This window comes from Erpetoichthys calabaricus, chromosome 17, assembly GCF_900747795.2.
Source record: "Erpetoichthys calabaricus chromosome 17, fErpCal1.3, whole genome shotgun sequence".
NCBI classification, from domain to species: Eukaryota; Metazoa; Chordata; class Cladistia; order Polypteriformes; family Polypteridae; genus Erpetoichthys; species Erpetoichthys calabaricus.
In genome coordinates this window covers 53,454,645-53,475,460 of record NC_041410.2, presented here as the reverse complement: position 1 = coordinate 53,475,460, position 20,816 = coordinate 53,454,645, and the positions used below count along the sequence as shown (strand labels likewise).

At 39.7% G+C, this 20,816-nt stretch overlaps 1 protein-coding gene across 1 annotated transcript in view; it reads right to left on the bottom strand.

Moving 5' to 3' along the window:
• fbxo22 (F-box protein 22) overlaps nucleotides 1-20,731 on the bottom strand; it is a 55,949-nt gene extending 35,218 nt beyond the window's left edge. Inside the window, 3 exon segments of the mRNA XM_051920789.1 lie at nucleotides 8,886-9,003; nucleotides 20,598-20,617; nucleotides 20,726-20,731. Of these exon segments, the coding sequence (XP_051776749.1) occupies nucleotides 8,886-9,003; nucleotides 20,598-20,617; nucleotides 20,726-20,731 (144 nt within the window).
• Nucleotides 20,732-20,816: the final 85 nt, after the last annotated feature.

Here is a 20,816-nt window from a genome sequence, read left to right as displayed (position 1 = left end):
ATATAAGATCTACAGCCGCAGTGTATTTTAACGAGTTGCAAGTGGACGTGATAAGGCAGTAGTCTGGATGAAATCTGCTTGAGGGATTTGGATTGAAGACTGCCAGAAGAACAACAACGGCGATGCTACACAATCGCCTGAAGAGGCTCCTTTAGAAGAGCTGTAACGCTATCCTTTGTTGTGCAGTAAAATTAAACTCATCGTTATCGGACAAATCGTCGTGTCATTGTTGGTGAGTAACCATAATTAATTATCTACGTACAGTACTTATTACATGTACATAGTTTAGTGTCACTGTACACACATTTTACTGTATACAATTTTTCTTGCATTGTACGTATTTATTGCTGGTGGCCTGTCTGTCGTAATGGCTGTAACATATGTGATATCGGAGATGCTCGATACCTTTAAAATAATATTTAGGTTTTACTGTATATAAACTGTGTTTACATACATAATTTCAACGAATCTTACCTAATATCTAAGAGAATACAAAGGGTTTATGCTGTATAATTGTGCGGGAAATGTTTATAATAGTGTGGGAGAGTTTATAAGGGCTTAAAATATATAAAAAGAACCATATGAACATATGGTTTCTACTTCGCGGATTTTCACCTTTCGCGGGGGGTTTTGGAACGCAACCCCCGCAATGGAGGAAGGATTACTGTGTGTATATATATATATATATATATATATATATATATATATATATATATATATATATATATATATATATATATACACTAGCAAAATACCCGCGCTTCGCAGCGGAGAAGTAGTGTGTTAAAGAGGTTATGAAAAAGTAAAGGAAACATTTTAAAAATAACGTAACATGATTGTCAATGTAATTGTGTTGTCATTGTTATGAGTGTTGCTGTCATATATATATATATACATATACATACACACATATATTATATATATATATATATATATATATATATATATATATATATATATATACACACACACACACACATATACAGATATATCATATATATATATATATATATATATATATATATATACATATACATACATACATACATACATACATACATACATACATACATATACACACATACATGCACTTACAATAACATAGAAATCAATATAAACAACATTAACATCATTATCATATGAGAATATGAAGTAATATATAAGAACCACATTTCATATAAATATAAATTATTAAACAGTAAAATCTTCTTCTATAATTTGCTACCGTGGCTATTCGTTTGTCTGTCCAGGATTTTAAATCACCTGTAGCTCGCAAACCGTTTCACCTATTGACTTGAAATCTGGTACACATATAGTACGTCACGTCTGCTATCCGCTTTATGGGTGAAGATTGTATTACTCTTTTTATCTTTATTTTATTTTATTGTAGAATCAACTCCTATCTGCGCACACCAGGGCGGCCGTGGGCGGATGCGTATGGTGTATTCACTCCATGTTATCGTGCATTGCGCTGTCACTGGTATTTTGATAAAAGAATTTGAACAACATATAAGAAGCGTATAAATTATTAAACCGTAAAACATTAACATTTAAGAAATAAAGTTACATTGAGTACTACTGCAGTGCCTTCGGGTATACCTCATTTTTTCTTGGCCCATTACATGCTTAAATGCATACATTTTTTGGTGCTCCTACCCGAGAACACGCGACATATAACCGACCGTGGGAGAAGCATGGATTTTAAACACACGTTGAGTTCATCTGCTGGTCTCCCTCGTGGAATAACTGGTAATGTTTGACTAAAATCTACAGCGAGTAAAACGACATTACCTCCTTTTGTTTTTTTTTTTTACGATCTCTGAGATCTTGCTTTTTTTGGTTCAAGGCTTCATAAGCTCTTTTATGTTCCATGGTGTACTTATCCCAAACCATCATCTTTGAATGTTGCAAGACTTTCGCCTTGTATGTAGATCGGGGTAATTACATTCATTGCATTCCTAGTCTGAATCACAATCTGATTGTATGGGTGGTTAACTGGCAGGTAACGCTTATGCTTGGTCATCAAGTCGTCTAACATCCGCTACGTGCCCTCTTTTAATTGCGAGCAGATATATATAGCCAAATTCTCGCGCTTTGTTGCGGCGAAGTACTGCTTTTAATTTTTTATTAAGAAGAAAAGAAAAACCTTTTTAAATGGATCGAAAATATACCAATAACAATTTGTTAAAGGATCTGTTTTTTTGTGAAGCTCCCTTTTCACAGCTGTCGCGCTACGGCGTGTGCTTCGTTTATTTGACAGTATGTAGATCGTGGTAATTACATTCATGGCATTCGTTTTCTGAATCACAATCTGATTGTATGGGTGGTTACCTGCCAGGTCACGCTTGTGGTTTGTCAGCAAGTCGCCTTACGTCCGCCACGTGCCCTCTTTCTGTTCCCAGAAGCAGATCATAGAATGGTTTTAATAGTTTACTTTCAAATAATGCAAAGAGTATGCGACATGTGTTTCTCCCTAATTTTGGGCTCATCAGGCGTACACACTCACTGCAGCCCCTCTCTGGAATCGAATCTCGAACGTCAGCGCCAGATTTGAAGCCCCTAACGTTCCGCTACGGCGTGTGGTTCGTTTATACCTCGTGTCTTCTCATTAAACTTTTATCTTGCGAATATGTTATTGCAATCCGCAGCGGGAGCGTTTCTATAAACTTAATTTAAACTTACGTTTTACACCGTGCTTTTTTCCCTTATGAAGATGCTTGTATGCTTCACTCGCTCGCTTCTTATTGTTTCGCTCCCTTCTCAATTGTTTAATGAATTTTTTGTTCTTCGCTGTTTGCGGCGCCAGAGTTGAAGCCCCTAACGTTGCGGTCAGCAAGTCGGCTAACATCCGCCATGTGCCGTCTTTCAGTTGCGAGAAGCAGATCATAGAATGGTTTTAATAGTTTACTTTCAAATAATGCAAAGAGTATGCGATATGTGTTTCTCCCTAATTCTGGACTCATCAGGCGTACACACTCACTGCATCCGCTCTCGGGAATCGAATCTCGAACGTCAGCGCCAGAGGTGAAGCCCCTAACGTTGCGCTACGGCGTGTGGTTCGTTTATACCTCGTGTCTTCTCATTAAACTTTTATCTCGCGAATATGTTATTGCAATCCGCAACGGGAGCGTTTCTATAAACTTAATTTAAACTTACGTTTTACACCATGCTTTTTTCCCTTATGAAAAAGATGCTTGTATGCTTCACTCGCTCGCTTCTTATTGTTTCGCTCTCTTCTCAATTGTTAAATGAATTTTTTGTTCTTCCCTGTTTGCGGCTCATCCTTCATTTCTCCCTACTGCGTTCTTTTATCTCGTGAATATGTTATTGCAATCCGCAGCGGGAGCGTTTCTATAAACTTAATTTAAACTTACGTTTTACACCGTGCTTTGTTTCCCTTATGAAGATGCTTGTATGCTTTACTCGCTCGCTTCTTATTGTTTCGCTCCCTTCTCAATTGTTTAATGAATTTTTTGTTCTTCGCTGTTTGCGGCTCCTCCTTCATTTCTCCCTACTGGGTTCACAGTCTTTTCACGTGATTACGTGACACTCAACTCCTCCTCCCACGGTCATCGAGCTGCCGTCCATTACAGTATATTGTGAAAAAAGAGGTGCCAGTTATGACCATTACGCGTTGAATTTCGAAATGAAACCTGCCTAACTTTTGTAAGTAAGCTGTAAGGAATCAGCCTGCCAAATTTCAGCCTTCCACCTACACGGGAAGTTGCAGAATTAGTGATGAGTCAGTCAGTCAGTCAGTGAGGGCTTTGCCTTTTATTAATTAGTATTGATATATATTTATATATGTGTGTATTTAGACGGGTATGTTTTGTTTGATTTATAATATATATTCTTTTTGTTTGGCTAAATAATTGTTGGGGTGATTATTTCTTTTTATTTTGTATAAATTCATAAAAGACAACTCCATCTGGGGACATCAAATTGGGGCTCAGGTTCTGTCGGGTTTCGTACCTAATAGAATTTAATTTACCTAAGAGTAGGAGTGTGTGTTCCGGGCTCCTTATTCAATTTAAGAGGAACTCGCTACACCAAGCTAAAGGCAAGGCGGCTAGCGAGGAAATGGTGATACAAGCCTTCGGTGCCTTTTGTGATCCTGGGAAGTGTGAACTCACTACCAAATAAGATCGATGAACTGGCTGCACTGGTGAAAAACGTCAGGAACTACAGAGAATGCAGTTTGTTGTGTTTTTGTGGAACATGGCTAACAACTAGCATCCCAGATGCTGACGTGGAGCTACCCGGGTTTAGCACAGTTAGAGCAGACAGAAACACAAGTAAGCGGAAAGGAGGAGGACTCGCTCTATATGTGAATACAAGATGGTGCAACTCTGGACATGTAAACATCAAAATCTCCACTTGCTGCAGGGACATCGAACTGTTGGCCATAAGTTTGCGTCCCTATTACTTGCCCAGAGAGTTTGGACATGTCATTGTTGCTATTGTATACATCCCACGTCAGGCGGACGTGGAGATAGCAGGTGACATCATCCATTCTGATGTTGCTAAACTGCAAACGCAGCACCCTGAGGTGCTTGTGCTAATCGCTGGAGACTTTAACCATGTGACGCTGGACAAAACATTACCTGCCTTCACCCAGTATATGGATTGTAACACTCGAGGAAATAGGACTATTAACCTTCTGTATGCAAACATTAAAGACGCATACAGCGCCACCCCGCTGCCTGCGCTTGGGAAAGCAGATCATATCCTGGTGCTGCTTCAGCCTCACTACAAACCAAGAGTGAAGGAGCTACCTACAACCACACGCTCATTCAGGAAGTGGTCCCCTGAGGCAGAGCAGGCTCTTAGAGACTGCTTTGGAACTACGGACTGGGGTATCCTGCAAGGATCATATAGTGAGAACATTGAGGAGGTTGTTGACTGCACTACTGACTACATCAACTTCTGTATGGACATTGTAGTTCCAGTAAGAACAGTACGCTGCTATGCTAACAACAAGCCATGGATTACAAGTGACATCAAGGGCCTTTTGAACCAAAGAAAAGGGCTTTTAAAGACGGTGATCAGCATGAGCTCAAGCACGAGCAGAAGGAACTCCTAAGTCTAGCTCAGGGCGGCGAAGGAGCAGTACAGGAGAAAACTGGAGCAAAAGTTGCAGAATAACAGCATGAAGGAAGTGTGGGATGGGATGAAGACCATGGAGTGGCTGTTGCTTCACCACTTGAGACCACAGGTCTGCCACGCCCTCGACTCTCTGCAGTTTGCATACCAGGAGAAGGTGGGAGCAGAGGATGCCATCATCTACATGTTACACCGAACCCTCTCCCACTTGGACAGAGGCAGTGGTGCAGTAAGAATTATGTTTCTGAACTTCTCTAGCGCCATCAACACCATCCAACCTCTGCTCCTTAGGGACAAGCAGACAGAGATGGCAGTAGATTCATACCTGATGGCATGGATTGTGGACTATCTTACAGACCTCAGTATGTGCATCTCGGGAACTGCAGTGCAGGTCTGACATTCTGGTCAGCAACACAGGAGCACCGCAGGGGACTGTATTTTCTCTGGTCCTGTTCAGCCTATATACAGTGCATCCGGAAAGTATTCACAGCGCATCACTTTTTCCACATTTTGTTATATTACAGCCTTATTCCAAAATGGATTAAATCCATTTTTTTCCTCAGAATTCTACACACAACACCCCATAATGACAACGTGAAAAAAGTTTACTTGAGATTTTTGCAAATTTATTAAAAATAAAAACACTGAGAAAGCACATGTACATAAGTATTCACAGCCTTTGCCGTGAAGCTCAAAATTGAGCTCAGGTGCATCCTGTTTCCCCTGATCATCCTTGAGATGTTTCTGCAGCTTAATTGGAGTCCACCTTGTGGTAAATTCAGTTGATTGGACATGATTTGGAAAGGCACACACCTGTCTATATAAGGTCCCACAGTTGACAGTTCATGTCAGAGCACAAACCAAGCATGAAGTCAAAGGAATTGTCTGTAGACCACAGAGACAGGATTTTCTCGAGGCACAAATCTGGGGAAGGTTACAGAAAAATTTCTGCTGCTTTGAAGGTCCCAATGAACACAGTGAACTCCATTCATCCATAAGTGGAAGAAGTTTGAAACCACCAGGACTCTTCCTAGAGCTGGCTGGCCATCTAAACTGAGTGATCTGGGGAGAAGAGCCTTAGTCAGGGAGGTGACCAAGAACCCGATGATCACTCTGTCAGAGCTCCAGAGGTCCTCTTTGGAGAGAGGAGAACCTTCCAGAAGGAGAACCATCTCTGCAGTAATCCACTAATCAGGCCTGTATGTTAGAGTGGCCAGATGGAAGCCACTCCTTAGTAAAAGGCACATGGCAGCCCGCCTGGAGTTTGCCAAAAGGCACCTGAAGGACTCTCAGACAATGAGGAAAAAAAATTCTCTGGTCTGATGAGACAAAGATTGAACTCTTTGGTGTGAATGCCAGACGTCACGTTTGGAGGAAACCAGGCACCGACATCACCAGGCCAATACCATCCCTACAGTGGAGCATGGTGGTGGCAGCATCATGCTGTGGGGATGTTTTTCAGCGGCAGGGACTGGGAGACTAGTCAGGATAAAGGGAAAGATGACTGCAGCAATGTACAGAGACATCCTGGATGAAAACCTGTTCCAGAGCGCTCATGACCTCAGACTGGGGCGACGATTCATCTTTCAGCAGGACAACGACCCTAAGCACACAGCCAAGATATCAAAGGAGTGGCTTCAGGACAACTCTGTGAATGTCCTTGAGTGGACCAGCCTTGAATCCGATTGAACATCGCTGGAGAGATCTTAAAATGGCTGTACACCGACGCTTCCCATCCAACCTGATGGAGCTTGAGAGGTGCTGCAACGAGGAATGGGAGAAACTGACCAAGGATAGGTGTGCCAAGCTTGTGGCATCATATTCAAAAAGACTTGAGGCTGTAATTGCTGCCAAAGGTGCATCGACAAAGTATTGAGCAGAGGCTGTGAATACTTATGTACATGTGATTTTTTTTTTATTTTTAATAAATTTGCAAAAACCTCAAGTAAACTTTTTTCACATTGTCATTATGGGGTGTTGTGTGTAGAATTCTGAGGAAAAAAATGAATTTAATCCATTTTGGAATAAGGCTGTAACATAATAAAATGTGGAAAAAGTGATGCGCTGTGAATACTTTCCGGATGCACTGTACATCGGACTTCCAATATAACTCGGAGTCCTGCCATGTGCAAAAGCTCGCTAACAACACTGCTATCGTGGGCTGCATCAGGAGTGGCAGGAGGAGGAGTATAGGGACCTAATCAAGGACTTTGTTAAATGGTGCGACTCAAACCACCTACACCTGAACACCAGCAAAACCAAAGAGCTGGTGGTGGATTTTAGGACACCCAGGCCCCTCCTGGACCCCGTGATCATCAGAGGTGACTGTGTGCAGAGGGTGCAGACCTATAAATAACTGGGAGTGCAGCTGGATGATAAATTGGACTGGACTGCCAATACTGATGCTCTGTGCAAGAAAGGACAGAGCCGACTATACTTCCTTAGAAGGCTGGCGTCCTTCAACATCTGCAATAAGATGCTGCAGATGTTCTATCAGATGGTTGTGGCGAGTGCCCTCTTCTACACAGGGGTGTGCTGGGGAGGCAGCATTAAGAAGAAGGACACCTCACGCCTGGACAAACTGGTGAGGAAGGCAGGCTCTATTGTAGGCACAGAGCTGGACAGTTTGACATCTGTGGCAGAGCAGGCTCTTGTCAATAATGGAGAATCCACTGCATCCACTAAAATGTCATCTCCAGACACAGGAGCAGCTTCAGCGACAGACTGCTGTCAATGTCCTGCTCCACTGATAGACTGAGGAGATCGTTCCTCCCCCACACTACTCTTCAATTCCACCCGGGGGGGGGTAAACGTTAACATTATACAAAGTTATTGTCTGTTTTACCTGCATTTTTTATCACTCTTTAATTTAATATTGTTTCTTTATCAGTATGCTGCTGCTGGAGTATGTGAATTTCCCCTTGGGGTTAATAAAGTATCTATCTATCATTTTCATGCTGACCTTGCTTCTGTGCAGACCTAAGCCAGAACCAGTCGTTCCTGAGAGAAAGACTGTATTCTCCAAAAAGCACACTGAAGCAAAATATTTTTCATTACCTTTCTTAATTTTTGTTCCAGTGGAACAGTGTTTTGCCCAGTTGGCACCCCAAGCATTTGGCTTTATCCACCCTCTTTATGCACCCTGCTACAACACCTAAATATAGAATTCAACCATGCACATTTGATCTAAGACTCTGCTATACAAATTTAAAACATTGAGAATATAGAGCAAAATTCTAAAAGGACGCGACTTTTGCCACAAATCTGCCCAAGCTTTTATGCTGTTCAAGGTCATCTGTAAAAATTTAACACATTCTAGGCAATCTGCCAGTCCATCTAAGCCTGGTATCATCTGCAAACTAAACCATCTTGTTGTTTATATTCTATCCATATTATTTTTTTATATTAATAACAACAGTGAGGAACAGCACTCTTAACATTATCCAATTCCAAAAATGTTCACTGTACCGTAACCCTGTGCTTCCTCCGTTTTAGCTAATTCTGTGCCCATCTACACACGAAACCAACCTCTTTTAGTTTGATGCCCAACTGTACATGTGGGATCTTATCAAATGCTTTCTGAAAGTCAAGATAAATAAATTCATATGTTCTGCTCTGATAGTATCCTATTGTTGCTTCCTTATGAAATTCCAGGATGTTAGTAAAACACAACCTCCCTCATCTGAACCCATGCTGATTGTTCACTAACACTGCTGTTCTTGTCATGTGTTTTTTGCACTAAATGCCCACAGTAAAACATGCTTTTACCAAGTTCTATTTACCTCTAAATCTTCTGCCAGGGCCTTGGACAAAGTATGGTTGGAAAATGTTGAAATCCATGTCATTTTTTGCTGCCTTCGAAGGACTCTACGGGAACAATCCTTCCATAGCCTACAGACACTGTGCAAAAATAGGCATATGTTAAAAATATACATTTTAAAAGCAGAATTTGCTTACAGAATTACAAGGTCAAAGTAAGAATACTGTACGCATGTATGAATAAATCTATATTCAGCACTTTTCACAGAAAAGGAGGCACAGAGTTAGCACTATTGCCTCATAGACGCTGCCCCCGGTCACAGTTAATGGGGAATTTGCACATCGTCCCAGTATGGGATATTAGGCTGCTCAAATGGATGTTACTTATCTCTCAAGGTTGAAATCTTAAGCAGCTGTACTTTTACAACAATGGGCTGCTTGTTTTTTTCACAGTACACACTATCCTTGACTTTCATTAGCAAGTGAAAAAGCAAGGCCAGGCCGCTGCATTAGGTTTAACGCCATCTTTTTATTATGCTTAATAACAAGAACCATATACTTACTTATTAGTTTGTAAAATTCTTTTTATATTAAATAAAAATACCATAAGGCTGCCCTATACTCCTATATGTCCTAGCAAGTCAGACACTTGATGACTTTGTTCACAACTCTGGTCTTATCCCAAATATATTCTGGATAATGTTAGTCAAGATAGGTATGTGTGATGTAAAGGTTTTAACTGAATAACACAACTGGACAAACCACTGAGGCTCACTGAAACTCAGAATGCTCTAAATTTAGTACATAGTGGGAAAGTTGTGGGTCCAGATGGTTATACAGTAGAATTTTTATATATATATATATATATATATATATATATATATATATATATATATATATACACACACACACACAGTGGAACCTCGGTTTGCGAGTAACTTGGTTCACGAGTGTTTTGCAAGACGAGCAAAAATTTTTAATAAATTTTCACTTGATAAACGAGTGAGGTCTTGCAGTACGAGTAGTTTGTCTGTGAGCGTCATGTGATCACAACTGAGCTGATGGTTCTTCTCTCTCACTGCGGGATTGTGGGCAATCGTCTCCTATTCTCCGTCTGAGTCGGCGTGCCTCACTCATTTAGTCAACATCCGTACGAGCGTATAGTGTTTACTACAGCATTAGCATTGTGACTGTGTGTGTGTGCTCGTGTGTGTGTGTGTGTGCACGCGCGCGCGCGCGTGAGCGCTGTGACGTGCGAGTCCCCGTCTTGCACCCTAAAACACGAAGCTGAGTCTCAGTACTTTAGCAACACAAGCTTTATTCAGCTTGAAACAGCAACAGCACGGTTATTTATACACAGACACAGCAGTCAGGCAGGGCCCTGCACATTTATAATGTTCCTTGTATCACCCATTGACGGCAGGCGCTTATAGCATGTCCACGATCTTTTCGGATTCGCTTTTACGGAGAACTGCTACAGCGCTGGGAGACTGCGATTGCTTTGGGACGCTCTTCAGCGTATCATCCCGTTGGGTGCAATCCCACAAGAGTTTAGAAACTCACTCACACCAGCCATGATTCTTTTCAAAGGTAAAGTGCAAGTTAATTTGTTATGTATTTTTACTTTATATTTTGTATTAATCATTTTTATATGAATAGTTTTGGGTTGTGGAACGAATCATCTGAGTTTCCATTATTTCTTATGGGGAAATTCACTTTGATATACGAGTGCTTTGGACTACAAGCACGTTTCCGGAACGAACTATGCTCGCAAACCGAGGTTCCACTGTATGTATATATATATATATATATATATATATATTATACATAGTGGGGCAAAAAAGTATTTAGTCAGCCACCAATTGTGCAAGTTCTCCCACTTAAACAGATGAGAGAGGCCCTGTAATTTTCATCATAGGTACACCTCAATTATGAGAGACAAAATGAGAAAAAAAAATCCAGAAAAAATCACATTGTCTGATTTTTGAAGAATTTATTTGCAAATTATGGTGGAAAATAAGTATTTGGTCAATAACAAAAGTTCATCTCAATACTTTGTTATATACCCTTTGTTGGCAATGACAGAGGTCAAACGTTTTCTGTAAGTCTTCACAAGGTTTTCACACACTGTTGCTGGTATTTTGGCCCATTCCTCCAAGCAGATTTCCTCTAGAGCAGTGATGTTTTGGGGCTGTCGCTGGGCAACATGGACTTTCAACTCCCTCCAAAGATTTTCTGTGTGGTTGAGATCTGGAGACTGGCTAGGCCACTCCAGGACCTTGAAATGCTTCTTACGAAGCCACTCCTTCGTTACCCGGGCGGTGTGTTTGGGATCATTGTCATGCTGAAAGACCCAGCCACGTTTCATCTTCAATGCCCTTGCTGATGGAAGGAGATTTTCACTCAAAATCTGACGATACATGGCCCCATTCATTCTTTACTTTACACGGATCAGTCGTCCTGGTCCCTTTGCAGAAAAACAGCCCCAAAGCATGATGTTTCCACCCCCATGCTTTACAGTAGGTATGGTGTTCTTTGGATGCAACTCCGCATTCTTTCTCCTCCAAACACGACGAGTGGAGATTTTTCATCTGACCATATGACATTCTCCCAATCCTCTTCTGGATCATCCAAATGCTCTCTAGCAAACTTCAGACGGGCCTGCACATGTACTGGCTTAAGCAGGGGGACACATCTGGCACTGCAGGATTTGAGTCCCTGGCGGCGTAGTGTGTTACTGATGGTAACCTTTGTTACTTTGGTCCCAGCTCTCTGCAGGTCATTCACTAGGTCCCCCGTGTGGTTCTGGGATTTTTGCTCATCGTTCTTGTGATCATTTTGACCCCACGGGGTGAGATCTTGCATGGAGCCCCAGATCGAGGGAGATTATCAGTGGTCTTGTATGTCTTCCATTTTCTAATAATTGCTCCCACAGTTGATTTCTTCACACCAGGCTGTTTGCCTATTGCAGATTCAGTCTTCCCAGCCTGGTGCAGGTCTACAATTTTGTTTCTGGTGTCCTTTGACAGCTCTTTTGTCTTGACCATAGTGGAGTTTGGAGTGTGACTGTTTGAGGTTGTGGACAGGTGTCTTTTATATTGATAACGAGTTCAAACAGGTGCCATTAATACAGGTAACAAGTGGAGGACAGAGGAGCCTCTTACAGAAGAAGTTACAGGTCTGTGAGAGCCAGAAATCTTGCTTGTTTGTAGGTGACCAAATACTTATTTTCCACCATAATTTGCAAATAAATTCTGTAAAAATCAGACAATGTGATTTTCTGGATTTTTTTTTCTCATTTTGTCTCTCATTGGTGATTCTAAATTGGCCCTAGTGTGTGCTTGGTGTGTGGGTGTGTTTGTGTGTGTCCTGCGGTGGGTTGGCACCCTGCCCGGGATTGTTTCCTGCCTTGTGCCCTGTGTTGGCTGGGATTGGCTCCAGCAGACCCCTGTGACCTTGGGTTCGGATTCAGCGGATTGGAAAATGGATGGATGGATGGATTTTGTCTCTCATAGTTGAGGTATACCTATGATGAAAATTACAGGCCTCTCTCATCTTTTTAAGTGGGAGAACTTGCACAATTGGTGGCTAACTAAATACTTTTTTTCCCCACTGTATATATAAAAAGATGTCTGTTATATTATCCATATTAATACTATGCTAGAAGAAACTAAAGAAAACTACCCTACACTTTACATGTCATTGATTACTGTCTTTCCAAAAAACAATAAAGACTCTCATATAGACTGTTTTCATTACCAAACAATGATATCAAAGTAATGGCAAAAATTCTATCCCGAAGAACTGAGAAATTGTTTCTTATAATTTTAAAAGATTCATCAAAGGCAGGCAGCTGTTTGTTGAACATATAAACTCCCTCAGAAAATGAGTCTTCAGAAATCTTAGTGTCTCTAGGCTCAGAAAAAGTACTTCATAGAGTGGAATGAGAATATGTTGGGATTAATAAAGTATTTATCTGTCTTAATTTTAATGCACAGACTGGGTTTGGTCCAGATATTTGTGTCTGGATCAAGATACTTTTTTCAAGCCCAAACCTTCGTTTGGGTAGAAAATATAATTTCAGATTACTTCAAGTTAGAATGTGGTCCCGGCAAGGCTGTCCATTATCCCCAATCGTATTTGCAATTGCTATCAAACCACAGGCCATACCAGAAGGTGACAAAGTGACATTAGGAGAGAAAAGTCCACGAACTATGCTGCACAAATAACAACATGAGTGAGTGAGAGAAATTTGGCATGCCAATGTGGTAGGCAGAAATTGCAAGAAGCAACAGAACCTGTGTAGTATTGTGGCCCAGATACACATTGGGCTGAAACACTAGAGCAAATAGAGTGGCAGCCAGGGTTAAAACATGTTCCACTTCACCAAGACACTAGTGGGAAGGTGAGCCAGAATAAATGCAACACTTTAATGGAAAATAATTAGAGAAAAGTGACTAATAGTCTTTTGATTGGCATGTGTAGAGCCTATGATATGACCTGCACAAGATATTAAAATAAAAGTGAGATTTTAATTCTGACTGTGCATTCATCATAGTACAGTATATTTTGGCCACACTAATAACATAAAATATTAAATAAAAAGGGGCACTGTGCTTTGAGTTCTGAGACAGTTCTCTGTATCAAGTTTACATAGTGTCCCCATGTCTAGTTTTCTCAAGTACAATGGTTTTCCTTCCGCTTCCTAAAGATGCTCGTGTTGGGTACAGAACAGTTCTTAATTAGTTCCATGGGAGAAATGGAACTAGTATGGAGACTGCCTAGCATTTGATGTTGCTGGAATAGGCTCGGGTCCCCCTTATAGCTGGTCTGAGTTATTAGATTTACTGGGATCGAGAAAAACCTATTCCACCTTTACTACAAAAGCTGCAAACAATACAAAGAAGGTGAAAAAAAATCAGAAACTGTTTGGTGAAAAAAAAAAATCATACAAAACAATGACTACCAAGATCAGGATATCACTCTAAGAATGAAAATTCAATGAGAAAACTGATCAGGGAGGCCAATCAAAAAAAAACTCTCTTCATCAGACCATGCAAACCGCTCCGCCATTCTCGTTTTGATTGCACGTGATGAAAATGTGACACATTTATTTGCGTTAAAGCCCTTTTTTCCGACAAAAAGTGTTTCCAATGTAGTTTTTGCGACATCTGAAGTTTCGATATGGAATTTATGCGCTAAAGTTAAACGGAAAAAATATAATGTCGACATGTACAACATTTTATCGATAATTAGCATTTCCATCAGTTATATCGGTAAAAAAATTTGAAGCGCTAAATATTTTTTCGCAAAAACTCCTTGGATGGAAACCTGGCTATTAAAGGAGCTGCAGGATTTTCTGGCCAATACTGGTTGTTCCCTACATATGACAACAATCAGTGGCTTGTGGGGTAGGGAAGCAAGACGAAAGCCTTTTCTCACAAAGAAAAACACCTACGCCAGGCTAAATGAAAAATATATTATGGTCTGATGAGCTCAAGGTTGAACTATTTGGACATACAGTCATATGAAAAAGTTTGCGATCCCCTCTTAATTCTTTGGATTTTTGTTTATCATTGGCTGAGCTTTCAAAGTAGCAACTTCTTTTTAATATATGACATGCCTCATGGAAACAGTAGTATTTCAGCAGTGACATTAAGTTTATTGGATTAACAGAAAATATGCAATATGCATCATAACAAAATTAGAAAGGTGCATAAATTTGGGCACCCTAACAGAGATATTACATCAATACTTAGTTGAGCCTCCTTTTGCAAATATAACAGCCTCTAGATGCCTCCTATAGCCTTTGATGTGTGTCTAGATTCTGGATGGAGGTATTTTTGACCATTCTTCAATACAAAATCTCTCCAGTTCAGTTAAATATGATGGCTGCTGAGCATTGACAGCCTGCTTCAAAGCATCCCATAGATTTTCGATGATATTCAAGTTAGGGGACTGTGACGGCCATTCCAGAACATTGTACTTCTCCCCTCTGCATGAATGCCTTTGTAGATTTCGAACTGTGTTTTGGGTCATTGTCTTGTTGGAATATCCAACCCCTGCGTAACTTCAACTTTGTGACTGATGCTTCAACATTATCCTGAAGAATTTGTTGATATTGGGTTGAATTCATCCGACCCTCGACTTTAACAAGTGCCCCAGTCCCTGAACTAGCCACACAGTCCAACAGTATGATGGAACCTCCACCAAATTTGACAGTAGGTAGCAGATGTTTTTCTTGGAATGTGGTGTTCTTCTTCCGCCATGCAAAGCGCTTTTTGTTATGACCAAATAACTCAACTTTTGTCTCATCAGTCCAAAGCACTTTGTCCAAAATGAATCTGGCTTGTCTAAATGAGCATTTGCATACAACAAATGACTCTGTTTGTGGCGTGAGTGCGGAAAGGGCTTCTTTCTCATCACCCTGCCATACAGATGTTCTTTGTGCAAATTGCGCTGAATTGTAGAACGATGTACAGATACACCATCTGCAGCAAGATGTTCTTACAGGTCTTTGGAGGTGATCTGTGGGTTGTTTGTAACCATTCTCATAATCCTGCGCATCTGCTGCTCCTGTATTTTTCTTGGACTGCCAGACCTGGGTTTAACAGCAACTGTGCCGGTGGCCTTCCATTTCCCGATTACATTCCTCACAGTTTAAACTGACAGGTTTTTGTAGCCTTCCCTTAAACCATGAGACTGAACAATCTTTGTTTTCAGATCTTTTGAGTGTTGCTTTGAGGATCCCATGCTGTCACTCTTCAGAGGAGAGTCAAAGGGAAGCACAACTTGCAATTGACCACCTTAAATACCTTTTCTCATAATTGGACACACCTGTCTATGAAGTTCAAGGCTTAACGAGCTAATCCAACCAATCTGGTGTTGCAAGTAATCCGTATTGAGCAGCTATATGCATTCAAATCAGCAAAATTACAAGCGTACCCAAATTTTTGCACAACCAGTTACATCAAAATCAACAAAGCAATGCCTTCATCAAAGAAGGATCGTGTTCTGGAATGGCCTAGCCAGAGCCCAGACCTTAATCCAATTGAAAATTTGTGGGATAACCTGAAGAGAGCCTTGCACACAAGATACCCTGTACATTTATTTGACAGATCTGGAAATTTTTTGCAAGGAGAAGTGGGCAAAAAAATCACCAAGTCCAGATGTGCCAAACTGATAGACTCTCAACAAAAAAGACTGTGTTGTAATAAAATCAAAAGGTGCTTTCAGCTAAGTATTAGTTTAGGGAGTGTGCACACTAAACCAACCAGGTTTTTATATAATTTTTTTTCCTTTATTTGCCAAACAGTTTCTGATTTGTTTTCACTTTCTTTGTATAGATTGCAATTTTGTAATAAGAGTGGAATAAGTTCTGACAGGATTTCTGTTGGTTTCATATTTAATCACACAAAACCTGCAAATTTGACAGGTGTGTAGATGTTTTATATCCACTCTAAGTCAAACATTTGGGGTTCATTTTCACTGTACTCTGTACATATAAAAATACTGATTGTCTGCACTTACTGTATTCTGAATATTGTCATGGTAAGCTTAAAATGAAAAAATAAATCTCGTTTAAAAAGTAGCAGGATTAAGAGCCTATCTGAACTGTGCTGATATCATAGTAATAGTATACCAAAGTGTACACAAAGAGTATGAAAATAGTAAGGAAATTCCTGGTGCAACACTTCTTTAAGAATGGATGCTGAAGGTAGATTAAATCACAAACTCTGGAATTCAATTAATCCATACCAACCTTCCTGAAAAAGTGGTTGAAAATCTATAAAAGGGCAGCTTATAAACATCACAATTGCATCCATTGTTTCAAAAAGCTCTTGGGCATCGCCTCCCACCCAGTCAGACTTAAACAGAAAAGCAGCAGCAACTTGAGCAGTCTGTCTGCAAAATGCTTTTGAGCAACTCAATTTTTAAGAGGTGCATGGTTAAGTATGCTACCAAAACACTAAGATGGAGGGCTTTATGTGGAAATTGCAGGACTAATATTTCTTTAGAGCATATTTTTAGCATGGTGAATACAAATACAGTTCCATGCAAAGGTTTGGACACCCCTGGGAAAATTTCATATTTTGTTGATATTTTGAAGTAAAAATAGTAAATTCTTATTCAGCAAACAAACTAAAACAATGGCATTTTAAGAAAATATTAAGATACTTGTTACAGTCTATTTGAATAACTGGAAAAATACACAAAAATAAAACAGTAAATGCAGCATTTACAAAGGTTTGTGCACCCTTTACAAAAAACCTCCCAAAACTTGTTAAGTCATTAGTCTGGTTGGCTTAGCTCCTTAGATGTTATTCTGGTCAATAATTGTCATTATGAATGGTCAGCTCATGGCAATTCCAGAATCTAATAAATTCTTTGAGTCTTTAAATACTGTGCAACACATAACACCTATGGGTTCTAAGCTAATGACAGTGGATCTAAAAATTAAACGAGATGCCTACAAACCAGGGGAAGGCTATAAAAAGACATCAAAGTACTTCCAGCTATCGATTTTCACAGTCCAAAATATCATTAAGAAATACCAGTTAGGGGAAACTATGGAGTTCGAGACAAGATCTGGAAGACCAAGTCAGTTGACAGATAGAACAGCTCATATACAGTAAAGGACAGCAAAGCAAACCCCCCACATGACTGCAAGGGACCTGCAGACGGGCGTTAGCTGAGAAACGAGTGGTGGTGCACTGCCTCTACTGTGTAGCATTACTTACACATACACGACAATCATGGAAAAAGCATCAGAAGGAAACTTAACGTGCAATCTGATCACAAAAACAACATCTGTATAGACATTTTGGGACCAATTGATGTGGAGAGTTGAAGTTAAAAGCAAACTCTTTGACCACAGCCACAAAACGTTCCTCCGGGGAGGAAAAAAAACAATAGTTACATTCGAAGAGAAGAAAAACTTGCAAATTGCCAAGTACAGGAATGGATCTGTTTGGTAGCTAGTGACAAAGATAATATGTGTGAGTACAGGAAGGAACGGATACCGCTAATATCAAAAAATCCTCAAGTAGAAAAATCAGTCAGTCAGAAAACTGAAGCTGAAATAAGGATAGCTTCTATAAGACAACAATCCAAAATACACTTGAGAATCTACTATGAAGTACCTCAAAAAATATAAGGTAAGTTTCGAAATGGCCCTCACATCCCCTGGACTTGCATCATTGAAAATCTGTGGATAAATCTCACATGTGCTGTGCATACAAGACAGCGCAAGAATATCTTACAGCTGAAAGAGATCTGCAAGGAAGGATGGATAAAAATTTCCATAATAAACAAATCAGAGACTCACACCAAACTACCAAAAAAAAATAAAAAAAACATTTGTAATCTGTAATTTTTGCCAAAGAGGCTGTATCTAGGTACTGAATTAGTAGGGTACCCACATTTTTACAAACATTATATTTACTTTTATTTTTCTACAATTCTTAGTTCATCAAATACACTAACTGTTCATTAATCTGTATATATAAAATTCTTTTCGCGTTTGAAACGGAAATTACGTTTGACCACGTGATATGGAAATTATGTATGAAACAGAAATTACGTATGGACTACACGATATGGAAATTACCTATGACCACAGAACATATTATAATACAAGAACTAATCACTTCGTTTGTGGATGCCACTTTTATATCGTCTTTATGTCTGGACTACAGCGATGAGCTGTCCGCCGCCAGATGCGTTCTGACAGAGAAGATTTATTTATTCATCCACGTGACTGTCGCTGAATACTGCCACATTGTAACTTTTTTTTAGTTGGCAGTACTTGATAGTAGAAGAGATGAAGAAAACAGCTTTGCGTCTTTCAACTTTTTAACTGTGCCGAGCTGTAAACAATGTGAAGACGAGACCGCCTTCAGCTGTGAGGGATCGTGAGAACAAAGTGGATGCTGGGAGGTGCGGAATGTCGGGCTGCTCTGCCGAGTCGAGAGCTTCGCAGTTTCGGGCAGCGTCCTCTCTTCTCACACTGTTTGTGACACTTCAAGTCCCCCATCGGCTCCTGGGAGAGTGGAAATCTTGCGAATGAGTGTAATCAGCACCATCAAAGCAGAACTCTGTTTGTAAATTGCCCTGCACAACTACTTACTGTCCCTTAAGGTGAGTTCGGGTCACTAAAACCCCACAACATTCAAGGTTGCTTTTGTGATTAATTATTTTAACAAGTAAATCACAGGCACGTAGTGCAAGGTTGTCAGGCAAAAATTTGGACGATCACATCGAAAATGTAATTTCTATACCACAGCGGCCGTGTAGCGCCTTTCACAAGGAATCTACTACTTACCTGTTGTGTTATAGTGCCTTTAAAATGTAGTTTACCCGAAACCACTCCAGTAGTGCTCAATGTATCTTTACTTCTTAAATGTTAATGTTTTACTGTTTAATAACTTATACACATTTTATTTTTTTCCCTTGCACTCAGTAAGTGAAGCCACTGGGAAATAACTAGTATTTTAATAAAAATACCATTGCTTTAGAGTGTTTGCTGTTGAAGATTTACTTAATATTGTTTACTTCAAATCTCTTAATAATTTTGCCAGAGAGGTCTGAACTCTTGCATTACACTTAATTATAGTGCAGAATAAACCGCCTTGTAAATGACGCCATACAGAATAATCATTGCTGGCAGGAGTTGGTTCAAAATAGTAGTAGCAAACCATCAAACTTAAGCTAGCAGATGACAGGTCGATTATAGAGTTGTTGCTTTTTTTAAACACAGTACACACAATTTAAATTTAAAAACATTTTTAAACGCACAGATGTACATTTTTTATTTTGTCCTAATTTAATAAAAGACCTGAAACAATGGCACTAAACCCATTAATAGCGCGTCAATGTATTAGTGTTTGCATGCTACATATATGGCCCGCCTACTTTATTGAAAACTGTTTATATGCATCCACAAACAAAGGGGCTTTCTATTAAACACCACATCAAAAGAAATTCAGACGTCTCAGATCTTAAGCTTACGCCTCCTATGACCATGAGCTGCAGCAAATCAGTATGATAATGGAAAGATGAATGCATAAATGATATGACACCGCAAATGAGATATAAATCGATGTGCCAAGGAATGTTCCTTGAAAGCCAAAGCTGCAAATTTTTCATTTCTGTTAATTATGTAAAATAGTAAATACTTTTAAAAACAGCATGCCAGTTTGGATTTTTACTTTATTCACTTCATGAGTATGAAAATATTCAACTTTTTTATTAACTGACCAATTCAGAGTCTTTAAGTACTTCTATGTATAACTATACGGTAGTTGTAGAATTAAAGCAGAAGCAAACAGTATGTTTGAGGAATATGAAAGGAATTTGAAAGAAGGCAAAATATGCAGGGGTAAAAAAAACAAAAACAAAAAAAACGTCACAAGTGGATTACTTATTATTAGGATACATTCAAGACAGTCTTAAGGTCCCGGATGTCGTGCGTATTTTGCAAACTCATTTGGTAATAGAACAGCCTAGTAAAAATATTATTGTTTAAATGTATATATATATTCACAATTCCTAAGGGAGAACATCACAAACAAAACTGACACACAATATAACCGATCAATGTTCAGTTATATTTTCTGTAACACTACAGAAGCTATATTAATATAACATACACAAAAGGACTCATACTATCATTATGTCACCTTTGATTCCTTTCTTTGATTTCGTCTACAACGTACATAAACCGTTATCCTTACCAGGCGGCGTGCAGCAGCGACTTGGTTGGGACAAATGTTTAAAAATTCTCTCCACAACCTCGGCTACATTGCTGAGAATGTATCCAGCTTTGCTTTTGCCAGGGCGTATCCGAAAAATCGATAACAACATCCATTTGTTTACGAATTTTTAAAAATTCACCAACCCTGTGCAGAGATGTATCACAGGGTTCCTACTATGTTAACTATGACCGTTCAACT